At 41.5% G+C, this 22,760-nt stretch overlaps 1 protein-coding gene across 1 annotated transcript in view; it reads left to right on the forward strand.

The window, feature by feature from the left end:
* The first annotated feature begins 12,835 nt into the window (after nucleotides 1-12,835).
* PPP1R3A (protein phosphatase 1 regulatory subunit 3A) overlaps nucleotides 12,836-22,760 on the forward strand; it is a 29,317-nt gene continuing 19,392 nt past the window's right edge. Inside the window, exon 1 of the mRNA XM_053406065.1 lies at nucleotides 12,836-13,691. Within this exon, the coding sequence (XP_053262040.1) occupies nucleotides 12,871-13,691 (821 nt within the window). The 5' untranslated portion in view covers nucleotides 12,836-12,870. The remainder of the gene's footprint in view (nucleotides 13,692-22,760) is intronic.

A 22,760-nucleotide genomic window follows, 5' to 3' on the forward strand; every position in this document is an offset into this window, starting at 1 on the left:
ATTGTGTTGCATTTCAGAATTGCTCTCCGAATCAGTGCCTGGGTTTCTGATGGTAGTCTACAGTGCTTCCTGCAGCCTGCAAAACATTGAGAGATGCCTGCATCCTCATTTATCTTTGCTTGTGTATCATCCCCTATATTATATCTGGGCTCTTTCTAAAGATTCAGTGTTATTGTTAACTCTTATAATTTCTTTGCATTTAAAGTTATAGGGATTCATGGACTCTCCATCTCGGCATCAAAAGATGCTAAACTACTAGGCACAGATAGGATAATTATATCACACTTCCGTGATCAAGAGGTGAAGGAATAAAACACCTCAACCATTAATGCCAGGAGCACTGACTTCCACTTTGAAAGTGCTGCACTTCTGATGTGTAGATATTGCAGAAGAGACAGAATTATTAACTGCACAGTGATAGGTTTTTGAGTGCACCTTGTCCTTCAAGGTCTGTCAATGAACACAAAGCCAATAACCTGTTTGCACAAGGTAACTGAATACATTTCACCTCGATAACTGGTGATGAACCATAACTTCTCCATGTGCTTCTTTGCAAATGGCGGAACATGGTAGACAAAGGAATGGACATTCAGGGCTGTGGCCTCAATTGAACTGAAGGAGGAAAATGCTTGTGCAGGACATTATCTTGGCACCATTGTCTTGGAATATATTCACGCATGGAGGTGGCAGGAACAAAATGAACAGATCCCTCTTTATTCTTCCTAAAAAGATGACCAGGGGTCTGGAAATCAAGCCTTATAAGGAAAGGTTGAAAGAGTTGGGAATGTTTAACCTGGAAAAGAGGCTATTGAGAGAAGATATGATAGCCATCTTCACATATCTCAAGGGCTGTCACATGGAAGAGGGAACAAGCTTGTTTTCTCCTGCTCTGGAGGGTAGGACTCGAACCAATGGCCTCAAGTTACAAGAAAGGAGATTCTGACTAAACATCAGGAATAACTTTCTAACACTAAGAGCTGTTGGACAGTGGAACAGTCTCCCTCTTGAGGTTGTGGACTCTCCTTCCTTGGAGGTTTTTAAGCAGAAGTTGGATGGTCATCTGTCATGGATGCTTTAGCTGAGATTCCTGCATTGCAAGGGGTAGGACTCTTCCAATTCTACAATTCTATGATTCTATGAAAAGAAAAAGACAGAAAGGGGGACATGGTTGTTCCCTTCCTTCTTCCTGGTTGGCCTTCTCTCTTCTCACCTTACCAGGTGTTGGCGGTGACAGCAGCAGTCACTGCAACAGCCTTCATCTCCCGCTTTCTTCTCACAGCAGATGGTGCTGCTCTTGTGCAGTGAAGAAGCTCTAGATCAGGGCAGTTAACCCATTATGATCCAAGGGACACATTCACCCTGGACCAAGCCTCTGGGGGGCCAACAATGGATGTGGCTATCCCACACTCTCTCACATACACACTGACATGCACACACATCCCCACAGGCAGGGATGGGGGAGAAATGCAATTCCTTTTTGTGCTTAAAGGCAAATCTATTGAATCTGAACTCCCCAAAACAATATGAAAGCTAACACACACCCGCCGTTCACAGTTCGCACTTATCTGAACTTTGCGATGCAGTTAGTTAGCAAAAAAAAAAAGTGTGTATATTAAGGTACACATAAAAATGCATATATTGGTGAAAAGAGCACACAAAAAGCATTTAGTTAGGAGAAATTGCTTGCAAAAATGTGTGCATTACTTCAAGCTGCATACAAATTTTTGTGTTCACTAGGAGAAATTTGCACTAAAATGCTGATGAATTTGCATGAGGATTTTTAATTATTATTTAAAAGAAATCCCAAATGGATGCAGAAATGCAGAAAACTGAATTTGATGGGGAAAATTAGAAACAGGTACAGTGGTACCTCGCAAGACGAATGCTTCGGAAGACGAAAAACTCGCAAGACGAAAGTTTTTTGTTTGTTTTTTAGTTGCTTCGCAAGACGATTTTCCCTATGGGCTTGCTTCGCAAGACGAAAATGTCTTGCGAGTTTGTTTCCTTTTTTAAAAAAACCGCTTGAAGAGGTGCAGTTGCGACTGACCGTGCTCCGCAAGACGAAAAACATCGCAAGACGAAAAGACTCGTGGAACGAATTAATTTCGTCTTGCGAGGCACCACTGTACAACTGAAATGGACTGGTCCAGCCGCCCCCCCAATCACAGGATGCACAGAAGCAGACGAATTCCAACTCGGATGATTTGTGCTATTTTCTGCTCTCCATCCACCAATTGATTGTTTTTCTTTTCACATGAGCCCAGAGGCACAGCACTCTGGGAAATGAACCTGGTAGGCACAACTGCTTGAAGCGTCTTTGCTCTACAGCAGTAGCAGCCTGTGAAAAGTAAATAAATGGGTAGGGAAGACATTGTAGTGACTGCCAGAGGTGCAACACTGTTCTTTTGTAGCAGGGGCTGGTTTGTGGTGCCTGGTGGTACCATTGGCACACAGCCTAAGGCAAGAACAGCTAGTTCATATAGATAGAAAATGCACAATAATCAGCATGCACTAAATAAAACAAATAGCATTTATTTATTTTTTTGGGGGGGGAGATAAACCTTCAATTTAAATAAGGCCAGGACTGTCACAGAATTAATTATTTGCTAAATGTAGGATAAAATAACATTTCAACCAAGTTATTTTACTTCTGCTTTTGATTGTTTTCAGTCCTGAAATACGAAATATAAAACCAATGGGGCTGAGATCTGATCAACACATTCAGGAAGATCATTTTATAAAGCCCTCTTGGAATGGTATGACTTAGAAATGCAGTGACCAGTTGCATATTCAAATAATCTCCTCTGTGGCAAATGCCCTGAACACAGAAAACTCTGGCAGGGCTACAGCAGAAACCATTCATCCTAAGAGGCCCATTTTGTCACAGGTGGATTTTTTGAACTGACGCAGCTGAACATACAGTCAAATGATTTTCCCACAGTCACAAGAAGCTGGGAATAATGTGCTTTCCCCCTGAATATACAAATCAACCTTTACTTCAAACAGTGTGTTGGGGACTGTCTGCCGGTATAAGAAAAACTGAGCCAGTAGGGCTTATTTATAGGAGTCCGCATGACTTCAGCCTAAGCTATTTATGTCAGTCACTTGGCATTTAATATGTACACTCCAAAAGTAGCTGTGCAGAGAAAAGGATAGCCTCCTGCCTTGTTTATTCGAGACACATACTTGAATTAAAACATATTTGTGCCTTTTTAAAACAAAAACTTTTTATTGACCATGAAGAATAAGGTCTTTGGTTCAATGGGTCCATTTGGCATACTGTTTGTTTGTCGTGTGATAACTCAAGTAAACACCAGGACACTGGAACTAAACTTTGCACATATGTTCAAGACAGAATTCCATACCTGGAGTTTCAGGTATCCACGAAAACCCCACCTCATTTTAATGTGAGGGAAAATGCAAAAGACAATGCAATACAACATTTGCATTCAACGCTGAGATGTTGGAAATAGATGGCAATGTGATATCTGAAAAGAGGTCTCTCAGACATTGTGCTTTACTAGTATAATTTGTATTTTCAATTATGGCAATTGTCTCTAAATGGTTTCATCTCAGATACCAGTAGTTATCTGTATAAGCATAGAATCATAGAATCATAGAATCATAGAGTTGGAAGAGACCACAAGGGCCATCGAGTCCAACCCCCTGCCAAGCAGGAAACACCATCAGAGCACTCCTGACATATGGTTGTCAAGCCTCTGCTTAAAGACCTCCAAAGAAGGAGACTCCACCACACTCCTTGGCAGCAAATTCCACTGTCGAACAGCTCTTACTGTCAGGAAGTTCTTCCTAATGTTTAGGTGGAATCTTCTTTCCTGCAGTTTGGATCCATTGCTCCGTGTCCGTTTCTCTGGAGCAGCAGAAAACAACCTTTCTCCCTCTTCTATGTGACATCCTTTTATATATTTGAACATGGCTATCATATCACCCCTTAACCTCCTTTTCTCCAGGCTAAACATGCCCAGCTCCCTTAGCCGTTCCTCATAAGGCATCGTTTCCAGGCCTTTGACCATTTTGGTTGCCCTCCTCTGGACACGTTCCAGTTTGTCAGTGTCCTTCTTGAACTGTGGTGCCCAGAACTGGACACTGTACTCTAGGTGAGGTCTGACCAGAGCAGAATACAGTGGCACTATTACTTCCCTTGATCTAGATGCTATACTCCTATTGATGCAGCCCAGAATTGCATTGGCTTTTTTAGCTGCCGCGTCACACTGTTGGCTCATGTCAAGTTTGTGGTCAACCAAGACTCCTAGATCCTTTTCACATGTACTGCTCTCAAGCCAGGTGTCACCCATCTTGTATTTGTGCCTCTCATTTTTTTTGCCCAAGTGCAATACTTTACATTTTTCCCTGTTAAAATTCATCTTGTTTGTTTTGGCCCACTTCTCCAATCTGTCAAGGTCGTTTTGAAGTGTGATCCTGTCCTCTGGGGTGTTAGCCACCCCTCCCAGTTTGGTGTCATCTGCAAATTTGATCAGGATGCCCTTGAGTCCATCATCCAAGTCGTTGATAAAGATGTTGAATAAGACCGGGCCCAAGACAGAACCCTGTGGCACCCCACTAGTCACTCTTCTCCAGGATGAAGAGGAACCATTGATGAGCACCCTTTGGGTTCTCTTCCATCACTAATCTCCCACTAACATTTCTAATCTTTCATCAAGTTAAATCTAAATTTATTAGCTGAGTTCTCTCTGCACACGTTCCAGCTTCTCAACATCCTTCCTAAATTGTGGCACCTATAACTGGATGCAGTATTCCAATAATACTAGCAAGAATGACTTCTAGAAAAGGCATAAAGACCCCACATTATGAATAAACATTTATGTCATTGGCTTCCCAGTCCATAGTTCCACATGAGTATGCCTAAAGAATACATTAACTGTATGGTATAATAGCCAATGCTTCTGGTTTATTCCTGTTGAAGCAGAAGATATGAGATCAGACTATTCCCATTACAATGATAAGTTCATTGTTAATAAATGTAAACAATGCAATGAACTTCACACTGAAATAGGACTATGCAATGTGTTGACAGTCATATCATTGTTTCAGATTATATCAGCAGTAACTGCAGTTTTGTAAAAGTCAGCAACTCTTGCTATCTTATTGAATAAAGAAGAATGTACGGCAGTAACAGCTTAAAGCTTTCTGAAGAGTAGCTATTTGCAATCATTATTGTTAAAGAAAATGCTGTGAGGTTTGCTAAACAATTCCTCAACAATCACTTAGATGAAATGGTTTGTGATTTCCATGCAGCGATGTTGACTGTATTCTCTGAAGCATCATTTGCAACTGTGGAATATAATATTGACAGTGTAAAAACCAAAAGCGAGAGACTCCCCCAAGCAACAGCTGTGACAATAAAAGACATCAGTTCACTGATTTGCAGTACAATCTCAGTCAAGTCTGACCCTAAGCACTCTTAATGCGAAACCAATTTCCATTAAAATAAATGAGACTCATTTCCAACAAAGTCCCAGTATTACACCACTGTCTTTTACAGCAAAAACTTTTATCATGTTGTATTTATTAAAGTATGAATTGGTCATCAGGGATGAAATGTCCAGCTGAATTGGTCCAGTCCAAGTGCAAGTAGCATCCTCTCAGGTTCTGAAAGATATAGCTGAATGCATCGCCACTTTGTTGATGGAAAGGGCAGATACATAAGGAAGCAGGGAACATCTGTTGAACATTCAGGAAAATGTTCTGCTGTACAGTTGAAGAACGTAACCCATAAAACAAATCCACGGAGTTCCATTTTGCTTCACTGAATTGTATCACAGATGAAAACTTTCCATGGGAAAAACCAAAGTTAACCTCCAGCCCTTGGAAAGCATTTTCACAATCAGCATTTCCCAGAAGGGATCCCAAATGTAGGGATTCATTTGAGAAGGCAAAGCGAGTATCAAACAAGAGCAGTTTCCCCACGGTGCAAGGTAAGATGTGCTGTGATGTGGGTCATATTACCTTTGGCGTCCTTGTTGGTGCAGTCTGCGGTGTTGCCGAAAGTCACCACACACAAAATCGTTTACATTTGCCAGATGCTCCAGTAATTTCCTTTGCCGTCTTCACACCTTCCCACTTTGATAAAGCAATCATTTAGTGAAAGATTGTGCCTGACACTGTTTTTCCAGCTTTGGCCTCTTTTCCTGTAAAAAGGAATATTTTCTTCAATATATTTGTAAACAGCAGCTAAGGTGAGCTTCCTTGTAGGTGAGGAAAGAATCTCATTAGCAATCAAAGTGATGTAAGATAGTGGTGGCTTCTCTGTAGCATCTTCGGTTATGCGTTTTTGATAGTCTTCTTTTGGCATATAGCACACCAATGGCTGGTCTGGGAGAAATTCCACTGGATGCGCCTACCTTTTCTTGGTAGGTTCCACAGGTGTTTGGAATGTCTGTGCTGCTCTCAAAGTTGCCAATCATTGCAGTAGTCCTGAATTCCCGGGTTACTGCTTAGGTTTTACAGTATTTTATGGGAAGATTTTTGGTAAAAGTATTCATTTGATACAGCCGCTTGCAGCCAAAGTAAATGAGGTACACGCAACCTAAATGGGTGTTCAGCTTCAGCTCATATTCTGCTCTCTCTTTTATACTGGGTTAGCTACTCATATTTACAAGAAATCAAGGTGCAAATGCTAACTGAATAGGGGAGGGAAAATGAAACAATTATAGCAAGAAAAGCATGAAGATAAACAGACTGCCATTCCCTTCTGTATAATCTGGGAAAACACCCTTCAGTGTTCCTCACTGAAAGCCAAGGACTGAAGGAAAAAAAGATCGCAGTTTGATAGCATTGTGAAAGGGTTGGACCATGGTAGGCAAATTAAGGCCTGGGGGCCGGTTCTGGCCCAATCGCCTTCTAAATCCGACCCACGGACGGTCCTGCAATCAGTGTGTTTTTACATGAGTGGAATGTGTCCTTTTATTTAAATGCATCTCTGGATTATTTGTGGGGCCTGCCTGGTGTTTTTACATGAGTAAAATGTGTGCTTTTATTTAAAATGCATCTCTGGGTTATTTGTGGGGCATAGGAATTCGTTCATTCCCCCCCCAAAAATATATAGTCTGGCCCCCCACAAGGTCTGAGGGACAGTGGACCAGCCATCTGCTGGAAAAGTTTGCTGACCCCTGGATTAGACCCTTCGCTGATATGCAGAACAAACTGCTATCACTGCTTGGCTCCTGTGCATGACACCTAGTCAAACATGTTTGCATTTGACAGAACACATGCTTGCCTGATAGAAAATACAAATTGAAGTGAAATTTGTTGCGGACTTGGCTGTAATTATTTCCAGTCTATTGCACAAAATCAAAACAGAAGCTTTCATCTCTGAAGCCCTTCATTACTGATGGCCTAAACCAGGCATCCCCAACCTTCAGCCCTCCAAATGTTTTGGACTACAATTCCCATCATCCCTGACCACTGGTCCTGTTAGCTAGGGATCATGGGAGTTGTAGGCCAAAACATCTGGAGGGCCGCAGGTTGGGGATGCCTGGCCTAAACTTTTGTTAGTGCCTGACCAGGTTCAGTCCAAGAAGACTCCTGAGGAAGAGCAGGACTCACAGCACTTCCAGGGTCTCTGAAGAGCAGTTGGAGCCTGCCATTCCAATGACACCCCATCAGTAGCACAAGAAGACCCCACACCATCTGCCTGCCTGATCCAGTTCGAGATACCACCACCCCTGATCATTCTAGGCCCTCCTGGAGCAAAGGCTATGATGAGAAAGATTAGAATGAACAATGAAGCACCCCGTTAGCTGCATAAGGTCCACCTACCTATAGTCCTGTTTAAAAGATGAGGGATGCTCATGTAGGCATGTGTTCAGAGTGGGATCCAGCAGAGAGCCAAGAATAGATGGAACAGCCAACTCTATGTTTTGATCTGCTGGTCCAACAGGTCCTTGTAGGCTCTCCTGGGGGAGTCAGTGCTCTCTCTCTCTCTCACTCTCTCTCTCTCTCTCTCCCACACCCACCCACCCACCCATCCACACCAGGTGGTCGAGGAAAAGCACAGTCTTTGAGTTCAAACCTTTCTTCTCGGTAGCCCTTACTCATGATGCTGGTCACAACTTGATCCCAGAGCAATGATCTGTAAAAAAAATCTGCAAAAACAGAGTTGCCAACAAATTTAAACTAGAGGGAATTGCAGAGGGAATTTGGAAGTTTCCTGCTGAAGCAAAACAATCATGTTTCCCCCATGCGACTGAAAGGCATGCATGCTGCCCTCAGCAGACTGCACAAGTGAGTGGAAAGGAGCCTGCCAGCTGGCCTCTAAATAATTATGAACAGTGCTCACAATTGGTTCATTGGGACCGAAATATTGTTTGGAGACAGGCCTTGGCTCAGACCAGAGAGAAGACTTCACTTCTCTGGGTGAGCCAGATCCTTCTCCTTTTACATGGATTTCTGCAAAGAAAATTTCACTTTACTCAATGTCTTAGGAGGTGTCTTTTTTGGTATGATTATAGCATGTATTTAAACAACCAAACTAACATGTGGTAGGCATCTGCTATTTCTTCAAGAACTTAATAAAATGGGTGGTAATGATAAAGTTCTTAATAAAATGGGTGCAAATAGACTTCTTCAATATTTCCAGATAAAGAGTATCATTAAGAGGAATGAAAAATTACCTCAGTTTGGGAAAAGACAGCATCTGAAACATTAATTGCATCAGTTAACTCAAAAGGTTTAGCTGGGAAATGATATTTTTCATCAGATTCAGATACCAGAATCTGAATGCAAAAATGGAAAAAGGGCATTGGGATTAATATTCTATAGAGAGAATGCATCTGAATGTACAATAATACTGTTAAAAACTTCATAAGTTGTTTGTTGAAGGAAACCTTTATTAAAAACACAGCTTCAATAGCACCTTAATACCTTAACCTCAAGATAACAGAAATGTATGAAAAAGCTGCCACTGATAAACAGTCATGTATAGTGCTATTTTTATTTATCATGCAAACACACCAGTCCATGAAATGCAAGCTTAGCAGGTGATAAACTGACCACTACCAACGTATCAAGTGATTGTGCAGTGTGGTCCTGGAACATGTGGTGCTAGCCAGGACCAGCCCAGTACATTTTGGCACCTGAGGAAAACCACAAAATGGCGCTCACCCATCCACCAGGGAACAAGAGGGGACTAAAAATATCTCTGCCAGGCACAAGGGGAGGAGTGAAGATCTACACGAGGCACAACTGTGGAGTGCAGTGGCAGCAACGATGAGCAATGCATTTCTTGGAAGCCAGATCTGCCACCTAAGGCAGCCACCTCACCTTGCCTCATGCTGTGCACCAATTGTGAAATCTTCAGAAAACCCACAGCTGGCTTTTGGAGCTGGAGATACTGAAGAAAAGAGGTGGTTAGCTAATAACGCACACGTGAACTGTTGAAGCAGGGATGGCTTGAATATCTGGAGGGGGGCCCTCCTGAACTTGTTGGATGCCAACTCCCATCAGTCCCAGCCATCATGGCCAATGGTCAAGATGATGGGTGATGTAGTTCAACAACATCTGGAAATCCTCCCTTTCCCCATACCAGGATGATTTTTTGATAGCTTCTTGCTTTTTATTCTTATCAGGCTGCTTCTATTTCTCTTGTGGAAAGGCCAAGGAATTTGTTTGCTGCAAATGAGGTTGCCTTGGCTCAGTGAGATACAGTTTGATACACAGCACATCTGATCTAAACACACCCATGGGATAGATCAGACTGGATTAATATTTTAGCAGTTTTCATTACCTATTTTGGTGTACAGAAAGACTACACACACATTCGCCTTTTACACATGTCTCATGCATAATGAACCACCTTTTATATACATATAAAAAACAGCTGAAGATTACAAAATGAACACCTAGGACAGAGGCCTTTTCATCTAGCTGGAAAAGCTTATTCGAAAGATTGCATCAATCAATTAGTTAATTAACACCGATTCTACCTTCCCTTATGGTCCAGGGACTTCCCAATTATTTATTTAAAGAATGTGAAACAATCCTAACCACAAGAACTTTAAACAATTAAAACAACAACAACTAAACATTACAAAATAAAAAAGCCACGGTGACAAAAAAAATCCAGTTTACAAAGGGCCAAGTCCCTTACAAAACCATTTTATGTTCCACTTGCCAATGTAATGTATCTAAGTACATGAATGAAGCCTGAAAATATACTATACAAAACAGAGACGTTAAATGTCAATATGTTGTGACTACCAATATGTTGTGACAGTACACTGGACAGAAAATTCATGGATGTTGGTGGAGCCACATGTGAGACCAAGTCAGAGAGTTCTTCCAACAGAAAACACCCCTGTTTCGAATTTTTCTTGCTTGAATTTTACTTGCTGAGATGGTGACGAAATTCAGAGAGGGGTAAGACTTTTTTTATGCAGTGTGTGGCGACTGCAAAGAAAAAGAAAGGAAAAGGAAATTCCATGTGAGGGAATTTGGAAATGGATTAAAAATAAAACCATCAGTATGATCATTCTCTTAATACAAGTCTGCAGTGTGGATCACAAGTGCAATACGGTATACAGTTCTGCTCACCCCATCTGCACAAGGATACGTTGAGCTGGAAGAGGTGCAAAAAGGTGCAATCAAAATTCTAAGAGGTTTGAAGTAGTGTCTATTTGGAAAAGAAAGCTAAAGCATTTGGGGCTTTTTTACTTTTAAAAAATGTGGCTGGGGGTGGATAAATGCTAAGCATTTTAATAAAATTAGGCATGGCGTGAAGAAAGCAGATAGAGAAAAGGTATTCTTACTCCTTGTCCCATAATAGAAGAATCTGGGGTCATCCAGTGAAGCTGATTTGTTGGAGATTCTGAACAGACAAAATAATTTGTAATTTATGGGATTTTTGTGGCAAAAGACATAGGGATAGCCTCTGGGTTAGATGACTTCAAAAAGGATTAGACAAAGTCACATGGGGTAAGGGTAGCAGTGGCTGCTAATAATGGTGGCTATATGAAACCTGCATGCCTCTGTATGCCATTTGCTGCAGAGGCATATCAGCCGGGGCTTGTTGTATTCATGCCTTGTTTTTGCGCTCCCCAGAAATATCTACTTGGCTATGGTGGGTAACAGGATGCCAGACTAGACGGGACTTCAGTTTAATTCAGAATTGATTCTGAATACCAATATGGAGCCTGATTGTTCAATAAACACGGAATTGCACCATATGCAGTTCCTTGTTATTCAGATGTAACTGACATCAGTGTATTCACATTCCCTGAACTGCTACATTTCTGTATCAGTTAATGGACTGTTTTTTTAAAAGTCCTCATGTAAATTATTGTTATTGTTGTTATTGTTATTGTTGTTATTATTGTTATTGTTATATTTCAGGGCAGTTCACAACATTAAAAAATCAGCATTTCTCCTAATACACACATTTTTGCAGGCAATTTCCCCCAATACAATGCATATGCAATTTTCTTTAATATATGTATTTTTTGCAAACTGTCCCCTAAGACACACATCTTTGCACGCATCTGAGTGGAGAAATTTCAAAGGACAGATGAGTTTTGGCTCATATATAGTTTCAGTTAAGTGCAATTTAGGTAGGTTCACAATAAAATCCTAACCGAACCAAATTTATTCCCTAACTGTAATCTATTCAGGGTAGGCTTTATCTCTTTTGCACAATGTGCAGGTGCTTTCTAATGCTGACACAAAGTCATTGCATATATATATGAATGGGCGGAGAAAGACTATTGTAGGGACTGGTCAAAAGATGACTCATGCAATGCTGAGAGCTACCTGATACAATGTAGTATTCAGTTATAATGGGATTATATCTGACAGGCCCCATAGCAGGGCAGATTTGCCACACTTGCGCCACACAGGACACATCTGTTTTGCAGTTGCTAGCTGGCACTGATCATAACCTTTTATTAAAATCCTACAACATTCCCCCCTGGCCCTCTCTCCCTCCTTCCATCTTCCCCACAATGCTTCATGTGTTTTGACACAAGGCAGTTTCATCCTTTGCTTCAAGTGTAAGGGTTAGAATCAGTGCTGTTTTTCTAGAAAAAAGAAAATGAACACCATGAACACCACTGTTATTCTCTTAGAATGGCAATGGAACCCACCTGAGAGGTGCCGGAACTGAGTTCCATTGAGTTCCTGCTGAAAAAATGCATTTGTTAGACTCTTACCTTTTGAAAAGCATTTAAGCTGAAAGTATTGTGGATTTTCAGGACACTATGCATTAAACCACAGGGCAAAAACTATATAGAAAGGATATTAAATGAAACTTAAGGCAGCTATAGCAATGACAGGGACAAGGAGTGGCATCAATACCAAATTAAACCAAATTAACTGATTACAACCCTAGGATCTGTCTGCAAAGTGTTGATTAACATGGTTCACGGAGGGCAGATACTGGCTCCCTGCCCTTAAAAAAATACACGTATGCAAGGCAAGTCAAACTGCCTATTTTGTGCATAACATAGAAATCTCATACAATATAGGAATCCTCAAGATGACAAAATAAACATCCCAGATCAGGAATCTATGGTTGCTTTCTATCACTTGGAATGTCAACTTAGTATATTATGAATACGTATGCTTTTATGTTTGCTTTCATGATGAAAGTGGTTTCAGGTTTTAAGTTGTTGGCTGGTTGACATCTGTTTCAAAATGGATGTTTTCACAGTAATGCTATCAGACTGAAGGCCTTTGGAGAACAGGCAAGCATAGTTAAAAAGCCATTGCTTCTATTAATAGAGCAGAGTCCCTTCTGCAATGTCAACTGTAATATTAATCCTTGTTTCAAATCACAGGTCTCAAATATCAGCTGCCACTACTCAGACGGGTCTCTTTCGGTTTATATCAGAGAACCCAATGGAGTCTTTTGAAGAACCTGGTCAGGTTAGTAGGGAGAACTTATTAGAAGTTCCCACTTTAAGCGATTCTCTCTCAGAAGATGAAGATGTTAAAGCTACTCTGCAGCACCGCTTCTCCCCCAGCCCCCGGAGGCGGAATTCAGATTCTTCTGAAGAAATGGAAGCAGAAACCCCATCCACCATTGCAAGAAAAGTTTCATTTGCTGATGCATTTGGTTTTGACCTTGTATCCGTTAAGGAGTTTGATACCTGGGATGTTCCAATTACATTACCAAATGACGACTTAGAAGATGAAGTTGTGCCTGTGGAGGAATTTTATTTATCTCCACTGTTTATACTGCCTGTCACACAAGAAGAGCTTTTGCAAAAAGTGCGTGCACATAAAGTATGGCTAGAGTCTGTCGAGTTCCTGCCAGGGATAACATGTATGAAGGGCATCATCCGTGTTCTGAATGTATCCTTCGAAAAGCTGGTCTATGTCCGAATGTCTTTGGACAACTGGCAGACTTATTATGACATCTTAGGAGATTATGTGCCTAATTCTTGTGATGGCGAGACTGACCAGTTCTTGTTCAAGATTTCATTGGTTCCTCCTTATCAGAGAGAGGACGCTAAGGTTGAATTTTGCATCCGTTATGAGACATCAGTGGGAATATTTTGGGCAAACAATGACAATCGTAATTATATTTTGATCTGCCACAAAAAGGAAACTGTGCCACCAGCAGAAGAGAATAAAGCCCAGGGAGAAGTTACAGATAAAGTCCAGGAAGGTGTTACAGACAAATATATCAAAGGCTGCTTAAAGACAATACCAAGCAGGTGAGGTTGCATGTTACACTTCTTTCCTTTTAAAAAAAGTATTGTAAAACCTCTTTCAGTGATCTCTTCAAAGAAGGAGATGCTGTTAATAACTTTTCAAAATCTGTCCCTGTGGTTAATTTTATGCTTTGATACTACTCTAAATAAAATGTATATAATTATATATATTTTTTTCCAGAGAGGTTAACTTGAGGGAAATGTAATTACCGTAGTCTTACATCCTATGTGTATTACCAAAATAGTATGAAAGTCATAACTACTAAGTAAAGGTGAAGCAGTTCATTACAGGTGAAACAGCTCATTCCTGATGCCTAAAATGTCGAGCATAGTTAGACTTTGATCACTTCCTATTTAATTTCACTGTAGAAATTTAGCAATAAACCTGCATAGTTGTTGTATACTCCTGAGAGTTTAAATGGGTTTTGACGATAGTTGGGAAATGTTTGAAGTGTTTTTAAAGGCCCATAATCCTTTAAAAACAATTATATTGGTCATAACAGAGCTCTGATAAAGAATTAGTGTGACCAGGGGACACTTTGAGATGGGAGAAGAGGTGGGAAGACCACCTAGTATATGTTATGCCACCAAGTTCTGTTGCCACAGAGACCAGCTTATCTTTCACCTTTAGATTGGTAACTTGTGAAGGGGCAGGTAGCAGCATCCTTAGGGGTCCAGGTTTGCTTCAGAGGTCTGCAGCTGTTGACTCATGCATGAGAGGAATATAGAGGAATGTATTTAGGATTTTGTTATATTTCAGTCATAAAGAAAACACACAATGTAAAGATCTATGTTTTGGTTGCTCTGAGAAAAGCAATAATCAATTTTGTTTTGTTTTGTTATTAACCATCATCTAGGCCAAGGATGGGAAACCTGTGGCCCTCTGGAAGTTGTTGGACTCCGACTCCTATTGGCCCCAACAAGTAGGCTCAGTAGCTAAGCATGCTGGGGGTTGTAGTCCAACAGCATCTGGAAGGCCACAGGTTCTGTACCCCTGATCTAGATTCTGCTGTTTCCTATCTGTTACCAGTATATGTTTTGACCGGAAGTCTACAAGCGTAATAATGTATATTGCAGATGAAATGTTGGGTCCCTAACAATCTTTGTTATCTCAGAGATCTTAGCTATCTTTTTGCAGGTTTAAAACAAGCAGCCTGTAATGCGCCTGCTCTGGTTACATAGATGATTTGCTTCGTTGCCATGGCATAAAATAATGCACAGAGAAGCTTTCTTTTGCACAATGATCCATTAGCCCTGTTGTGATCACAATCAGAGCTGGCTCTATATCTGAGCCGCAAAACATTTGCCTAATGGGCTCCTAACATTGGCGGGCTGCCGCAACATTGGTGGCTCCTCTTTGGGCATATTAGTGGCAGTGGGCAGCAGTTGCGCCATGATCTGTAACAAGGAACTACCATTTCAAATGTCGTTCCGTGCCTTGTGATCATTTTGGCTGCTGTTCCGTTTCACGAGGTAAAATGGGCCCAAGGGAGCACAGGTGGGTAGGCAGGGCCAATTGACAGAAGGCATCCACAAGTGGGGATGCTCAGCGATTACCTGAGGTGCCAAGGGCTGGTGGTGGGATTGTGTAGATTGGATTTATAAGATTAGATCCAATTAAGAAGAGCCTTGCTGGATCAGACCTGACCTATCTTGTCTAGCATCCCATTCTCACAACCACCAGCCACATGCCTACAGGAAGCACACGAATGGGATATCAACAGAGAGGTGCCACTGAGAGTCCTACTTCAAAGCAGTGCTTTCGGACATTCCCTTAGACTCACAACTTGTATGGTGTGAGGAGGATGTGCATGAAACACGAGTCCAAAGCCCTTTAGGGTGTGGGGAACTAGTTGTGCAGTTCTGTTGGGTCCTGGCCCTGACCTCTAAAAGCGTAACACCTATGCTGCCTTTCATCTGTTAGACCTGCATTTGATCACGAGTTTTCTGTAAGCTCTAAACTAAGCTCAGGCACCTGCTCCCTTAATAGTTTTGACCCTAAGGGGATATTTTGATACAATGACCTATTTGTATTTAGTTGGTCATGATTCTAAGGACTCAAATATAAGGCTGACAATTTGTGACACAACTGAATTAGTTTTAAGGGTTGAACTATGCAGGACAGTGGCAGGGTTACCTCCCCCACATGCCTGCCTGCCTTGTTCACAGATGGGGGGCAAATGTATTCATCTTAATCTGATTTTGCTGAATTAGGATGGCTTCTTCTGTGGAACTGATATAACATGTATGTTGTCACCGTGGTTAATATGTGACTACAGTGGTACCTCGGGTTAAGTACTTAATTCGTTCCTGAGGTCCGTTCTTAACCTGAAACTGTTCTTAACCTGAAGCACCATTTTAGCTAATGGAGCCTCCTGCTGCTGCTTTGCCGCTGGAGAACAATTTCTGTTCTCAACCTGAAGCAAAGTTCTTAACCTGAAGCACTATTTCTGGGTTAGCGGAGTATGCAACCTAAAGCGTATGCAACCTGAAGCATATGTAACCTGAGGTACCACTATTATTATTATTTTTATTATTATTATTATTATTATTAGTTGAATTTAAATCTTCCCCATCCTCCCCAAGGATATACAATTCAACAAATATATAATCTGAAAACCCAAAACAAGAAAAGTCTAAAATGGATTAAAACATTCCAAAAACAATTACAGTTAGAAACTTCTAAAAGGGACTGCAATGAAAAACCTATTTCTATCCAATGATCTTGAGGTAGCCAGGAACAGCCATGAAGGAGCATTTTCAAATTCTTCCTAAAAGTTAATAACAAGGAAAAAAAGCACACCTCACGAGGGAGGACATGTCACAAATTTATGGTGAAAGACTATAATCTATCTCTCTAGCAATTGGAAGTGGTTGGATCTGACTGAGCACTAAAAGAAGCGCATAGGAAAGATGTGCTAAATCCTCTTTCCTGCCTCCTTTCCCCTCAGTCTGTGGCTTAGACACTTTTCTCTATTCCTCGCTCACTTCTAGTATCAAAGCCAAGGTGGGAGAAAAGTGCTTGGAGCAACTGTGTGAAGGGAGATCAGGGGGTGTATGTGTCAGGGAAATGCAGTGCCCCTCTCCCAGGAGGGCTTACTGATGCAATAGAGGTGCACACTGGTGCTGAGGTTGGGAATGCCCAGCTACACCTCAGAATCCATGCAATGTTCCCATTGGTGTGCCCATCTTGCCCCGACCTCTCAATCACCTGATGGCCCGTCCTGCTAAGTGGCAAAAATGCTGCTTTTGGGGAGGGCGACCACTCAGCACCTCTCCAACTCACCAGATGCTCCTTTGTGCTCTCATATATTCCTTTCAAAGGTTGCCTATGTGGCATGGATAGGCATACCTGCATCTGTAGAGACCTTCCTTGGTACCCACAGGGTTTTTTTCTTTGGCTGCACCACCTGCAGAAATTAACCTTGAAAGATGCACTCCACTAGAGCCAATAGGATAGTCTGTGGCATGTGCTTTGTTGCAGGATGTGTGTGGTGTCCACGATCCAAAGGTTTTACTCATAAAAGAATGCCCCGTCTCACAGGTTGTATGGGAATAAGGAAGATGTGTGGCTGACACCATCACCATGTTTTTTTGATTATTATTTTTTGTGTTTTTTATATTTTGCTGGAAGCTGCCCAGAGTGGCTGGGGCAACACAGTCAGATGGGTGGATGATGATGATGATGATGATTTGTAGTTCCAGATAACCTGTTAACCTCTTTTATGTATTACAGTGGTACCTCGGGTTACATATGCTTCAGGTTACAGACGCTTCAGGTTACGGACTCCGCTAACCCAGAAATACTGCTTCAGGTTAAGAACTTTGCTTCAGGATGAGAACAGAAATCGTGCTCTTGTGGCACGGCAGCAGCAGGAGGCCCCATTAGCTAAAGTGGTGCTTCAGGTTAAGAACAGTTTCAGGTTAAGAACGGACCTCCAGAACGAATTAAATACTTAACCCGAGGTACCACTGTAGTTGTAAAATGTAATCTGTTGCAGATTTTTATATATATTCACATGTACTCATACATTTAGAGAAAATACAGAGTGTTTATTGGGCTGTATCTTCAAACTACCTTTATTTCTCCTACCCTGCCCCATGTAGTTTAAATTGTTTGCTAACGTTACCTGGAACAATTTACAATTGTTACAATTTTTCCCCAGACAGAGATTAGGGCCCAACATTTTGGGCAAGAGGAATCTTCATATTTTTATAGACTAGGCATCATGTGTCTATTTGTTTTTAATAAAATGCTTCACTTGTAACAATGAGGTATCATTCAAAAATATGCAGTGAACAGAAATACCTGCTGTAACAAAAGTAATTAATAGACCTTGACATTAGAATTTTGAAATCTCCCCAATTACACTTACAAGTCACCTCCTGGACTCCAATTTGCTTTATCCATTGGTGATGTCACAGCAATTAAGCCAATGGCACCCAGGTATCCCTCTCCCAAACTTCCTGCTTGTGGAGCATGAACATTCTGGTAATCTGATTTAGCGCAGCGCACAGAGACTCACTGAATGGGCGGTTCAGTTCGGGGGTGGCTCGTGGGCCAGTTAAATAACCCCCCATGGGCCACTTGTGGCCCATGGGCCTGAGGTTGCCTACCCCTGATCTGGATGGTGCTGTGAAAGTCATTCTGTCTCTCTCAGACTAATGTTTCTCACTCCATAGTAGGGAACATAAATAAGACAATATTGCAATGTGTTCCGTATACATTGTTTTCCTAAGGCTGCTGCCACCCCCCAGTAATACGATTGTTGTTGTTTAGTCGTTTAGTGGTGTCCGACTCTTCGTGACCCCATGGACCAGAGCACGCCAGGCACTCCTGTCTTCCACTGCCTCCTGCCGTTTGGTCAAACTCATGCGGGTAGCTTCGAGAACACTGTCCAGCCATCTCGTCCTCTGTCGTCCTCTTCTCCTTGTGCCCTCAATCTTTCCCAACATCAGGGTCTTTTCCAGGGAGTCTTCTCTTCTCATGAGGTGGCCAAAGTATTGGAGCCTCAGCTTCAGGATCTGTCCTTCCAGTGAGCACTCAGGGCTGATTTCCTTCAGAATGGATAGGTTTGACCTTCTTGCAGTCCATGGGACTCTCAAGAGTCTCCTCCAGCACCATAATTCAAAAGCATCAATTTTTCAGCGATCAGCCTTCTTGATGGTCCAGCTCTCACTTCCATACATCACTACTGGGAAAACCATAGCTTTAACTATATGATTAGAAAATATTAATAATATATATATATATATAAGAAAGCAGCTCACTGTGCCTGGGAGCTTGGGGTGCCCCCTTTCTATACCTTGGCCCCACACAACTGAATCATCAGTTTGTCTCAGTCATGTCTGGTGATACTCAGAAATGTTATCAGCCATGGATGCTGGCAGACTGAGATAGAAAATGGGAAGTGAGCAGGTTGGCTTTGGTATTGGGCTAGGGATTGGTTGACAAGGCTGTCGCTCTACATGGCCTTCAAGAATGGCTGAGACATGGCCATGTTAGGAGTGGGCAGAAATGGCCAGAAGTCATGAGAAATCTTATCAGGGGTGCTGAGGCCAGTGGGATGGTTCAGAGAGGTGAGGCAGAGGCCAGAATTCCCTCTCATGAAGGAGTGAAGGGGATGGCAGAAATATCTGAAGCAGACTAGAGGGATCAGCTGCTAGCGCAAAACATATCACTATGGGGTGCTGCTTCTAACTGCTTTAGGATGAGGGTACTTACCTATTTTGCTTACCTGAACTAGTCACTTCTACTGTGTACATAATGAAAATGCATAATAGTATCTTTCCTGAGTTTGTTGCATCATTTAGAGCTCCAGGGAAGCAGGGCGCATTTCTGGATCACAGTCACACATTTTCAGTTTACCATATGATCTGATTTTGTAATCTGTTCTTTTTCAAAGAAAGGCATAGTCAATAATTTTTGTCATCACTGTGTTAAGATAGTCAGATATTTGTTATATAATTCTTTAGAGCCCAAGTTGATGCATCTGAAATGTTAGTGAAGGATTTTTTTTTAAAAGAGGTAATATGTGATGGAGTACTAGATCATAGGTCTAAGATAAACGAGAGACCAAATATTTTAATATTGGAGCATTCCATCACAAGGAACCACAACTGAAATACGCATGTAACAGTGGCTGTTGCCAATGTAGGTAGAGTTTCTTATATAAAACTGGACAATTATGTAGGATTTTGATTTGCTGAAACTGCTTTCTTTTAAGAAAAAAAAACCTACCTCATTTCTAGTGCAAAGAGCTGTGGAAATGTTTAGAAATATTAAAGTGATGGGTTCTAACCCAACTAAGTTCTACTTGGAGTAGATCCATTGAAATAACTGGCCCTGTTAGCCATGCTCATTCATTTCAGTGTGTCTACTCTGAGTATGTACTGTAACAATGAATACAACCCAGTGTCTGTAAAAGCCTTAGTACTAATTCATACATTTAGCAAAAGTATGGGGTACAAATTATCCCAAGATTACAGCATGACTATATATGTGTGTGAGAGAGATCACAAATCTGAGTGTATTACCTGATGATGATGATGATGATGATGATACCTAATACTGGGAATCGTACAATAAAAGAAAATAATACAACCTTGCCAATAGCTTACATCTATAAAACCTCATACTGAATTCTGCTTACATATGCAAACCTGTCATTCCTAGGAGCCAACTCCTTGGAACCAAGGTCCCTTCAGCCTCCCCCATAAAATATTTGAGGGGACTGCCCCCCCCCAAGTTGATGGGCGTTGTCATTCAAATGGTATGTATGTGCCGTGTCATGTGATTGATTATGTGGGATGGGGCTTACCTGCCCCCCAATGTTTTATTCAAGTTGGCACTCCTGCTGCCATGTTAGGGAGAAGAACTGGTTGCGAATATGTTTCTGGTTGTAATTCAAAGTATTTGTGATTAAAGCCTTTAAGTGGCTTAGATCCAGGATACCTTTGGACCTAAAGTATAGGTCTAAGGCTTACAATATTCCATATTCTTCTGCTTCCCTATCAACCTGCCTGTTCCCTGTTCCCTAACATCAGAAGTAGAGACTCCTCTCTCTTTGTTCCACCTAGGATGGCAAGAGAGGGACTTCTCAGTGGCTGAACCCTGTCATGGAATACCTTGCCCTGAAATGTTTGGTGTGGGGGTTTTATTTTTTGTTGTTTAGCTATTAAAGACTGTTTTATTACAATAGGCTTTTTGTGTAATTGGCAGCTGATATTCTCATTGTGATTGGTTTATGCTGGTTCCTCTGTCCTTGCTTGCTTGTTTTATATTGTTGTGTTCATGAAATTGTAATTTTAAATGTCGCAAGGTGCCCAGAGTGCTGCTTTTGCACCAGGAGGGCAGGACACCAATGTATAAATAAATGAATGAAAGAACAAATAATGTTAGCCAGACTTTTTCCTGTGAAATAACTTGTTTCACATGCAGGAAGTTAACAACCGAGTCAACCTATACATATCTACTAAGAGTAAGACCCATTGAGTCAAATGTTGATTGCTCCCAAGTAAGTGTGTCTAGGATTGCATGTGTTCACAGGTGGCAAAATCCTGTAAGGGCTGTACCATGAATTTCAGTTAACTTTTTGAATCGGCTCTCTGTTCCTTTGAGTGTCGGGTCATGCATGCACAGAGCACCCAGTCATGTTATCATGTGAATGCACCCCTGCTGCTATTAATTCACTTTTGACTTTTGACTTTTCTCCTGCCATCAGTCTGCTCCTCGTCAAATGAAAAAAAAATCAACTACAAAATCTCAAACAATCAAACAAAATCTCTTAAACAAAAGATGCACATTAAGATGCTGGAAAACAGGCGAATGCATATAATTTCCTTGCTAGAATAAGTCAGAAACGTGGGGTGCCCATCTTGCAGAAGCAGGCTGGGTTTTTGTTTTTGTTTTTAACAGACCTTTGGGTACGTCTTGTCAAAGCCTTCACTTGATAATGCCGACAGCTGCTGATCTTCTCTCTGTTTAAGAAAACTTGTTTGCCTTGTGTTTTCCTTTAAATGATTGCTCTCCAGCAATTAATAACCTTTTTCTCGACCAAAGAAAGACGTGTGTTAAAAAGAGTACACGTCTTTGCATAGCTCGGGATTTTTGCTCCAAGCCCAAAATTGAAAGAGCACCCTGCAATCAGCCTGTGGCTTTGGTTAAAGCCCTTTGCTATTATTAGGAAGTGATGATGTACACGGTCTTTTCCAGTACATGGTCTTTTCCAGCAGAGCAGCTGTTCCCTGCTACTGTGAGGGTGGGCTTTGCATTTACAGGGTGACAACTGAGAAAACAACACTCTCGCTGTTCTCAGATCCTCTTTAATATTCTTTACACTGGACCAGCAGCTACTGCTAAGAAATTCACGGTAATTTTTGGGCAGCTAGGGAAGTCTCGAATGTTTGGGCACTTCTGGCAGCGAAATTGTAAAAAGCAATAGATTGCTTTTTGCAACTTTTTTGGGGCCCAACACATAAATAATATCCAACTGACAACGTTGTTGTTGTTTTTTGTTGTTGTTGTTGTTGTTGTTGTTGTTGTTTGCCTTTCACACTGAAGTGCATCAAAGCTGCATGCACAATCAAAATAGAAATATATATGGTACAAATCCTACTCACCCCGCTTAAAACGATGCACATAAGATGAGGCCACAGATATAGCTAGTTACCCTTCAAATTAAGGACCAAATGCCTGGCTGTAAATAAAAATGCCTTTGCCTAGTGCCTAGAAACAGACAACAAAGGCACCTGCTGCGCTTCCCTCAGAAGAGTATTCCACAAATAGGAAGCTACCACTGAAAAGGCAAATGAAGAAAGGATAGAGGAGTTGAATGTGGTGTCCACGCTGGTTTGTGTGTTGAAACAAAGACTGAGCTCAGTATCAAGAGAGCCCCTTCACCCTTGACTTCCTAGCTCACATCTAGCCTACCACAAAAAGCTTCTTACCTGTTTATTTGCATCCATTTGTGTGTCTATGCATGTGTAAGTTAATCATGTTTTTTCAATTGCCATCAGATTCCGCATGTGCTGTTCAGAGGTTCAGAAACATTTTCTCATCATCTCAGCCAA

This window comes from Podarcis raffonei, chromosome 10 (genome assembly GCF_027172205.1).
Source record: "Podarcis raffonei isolate rPodRaf1 chromosome 10, rPodRaf1.pri, whole genome shotgun sequence".
NCBI classification, from domain to species: Eukaryota; Metazoa; Chordata; class Lepidosauria; order Squamata; family Lacertidae; genus Podarcis; species Podarcis raffonei.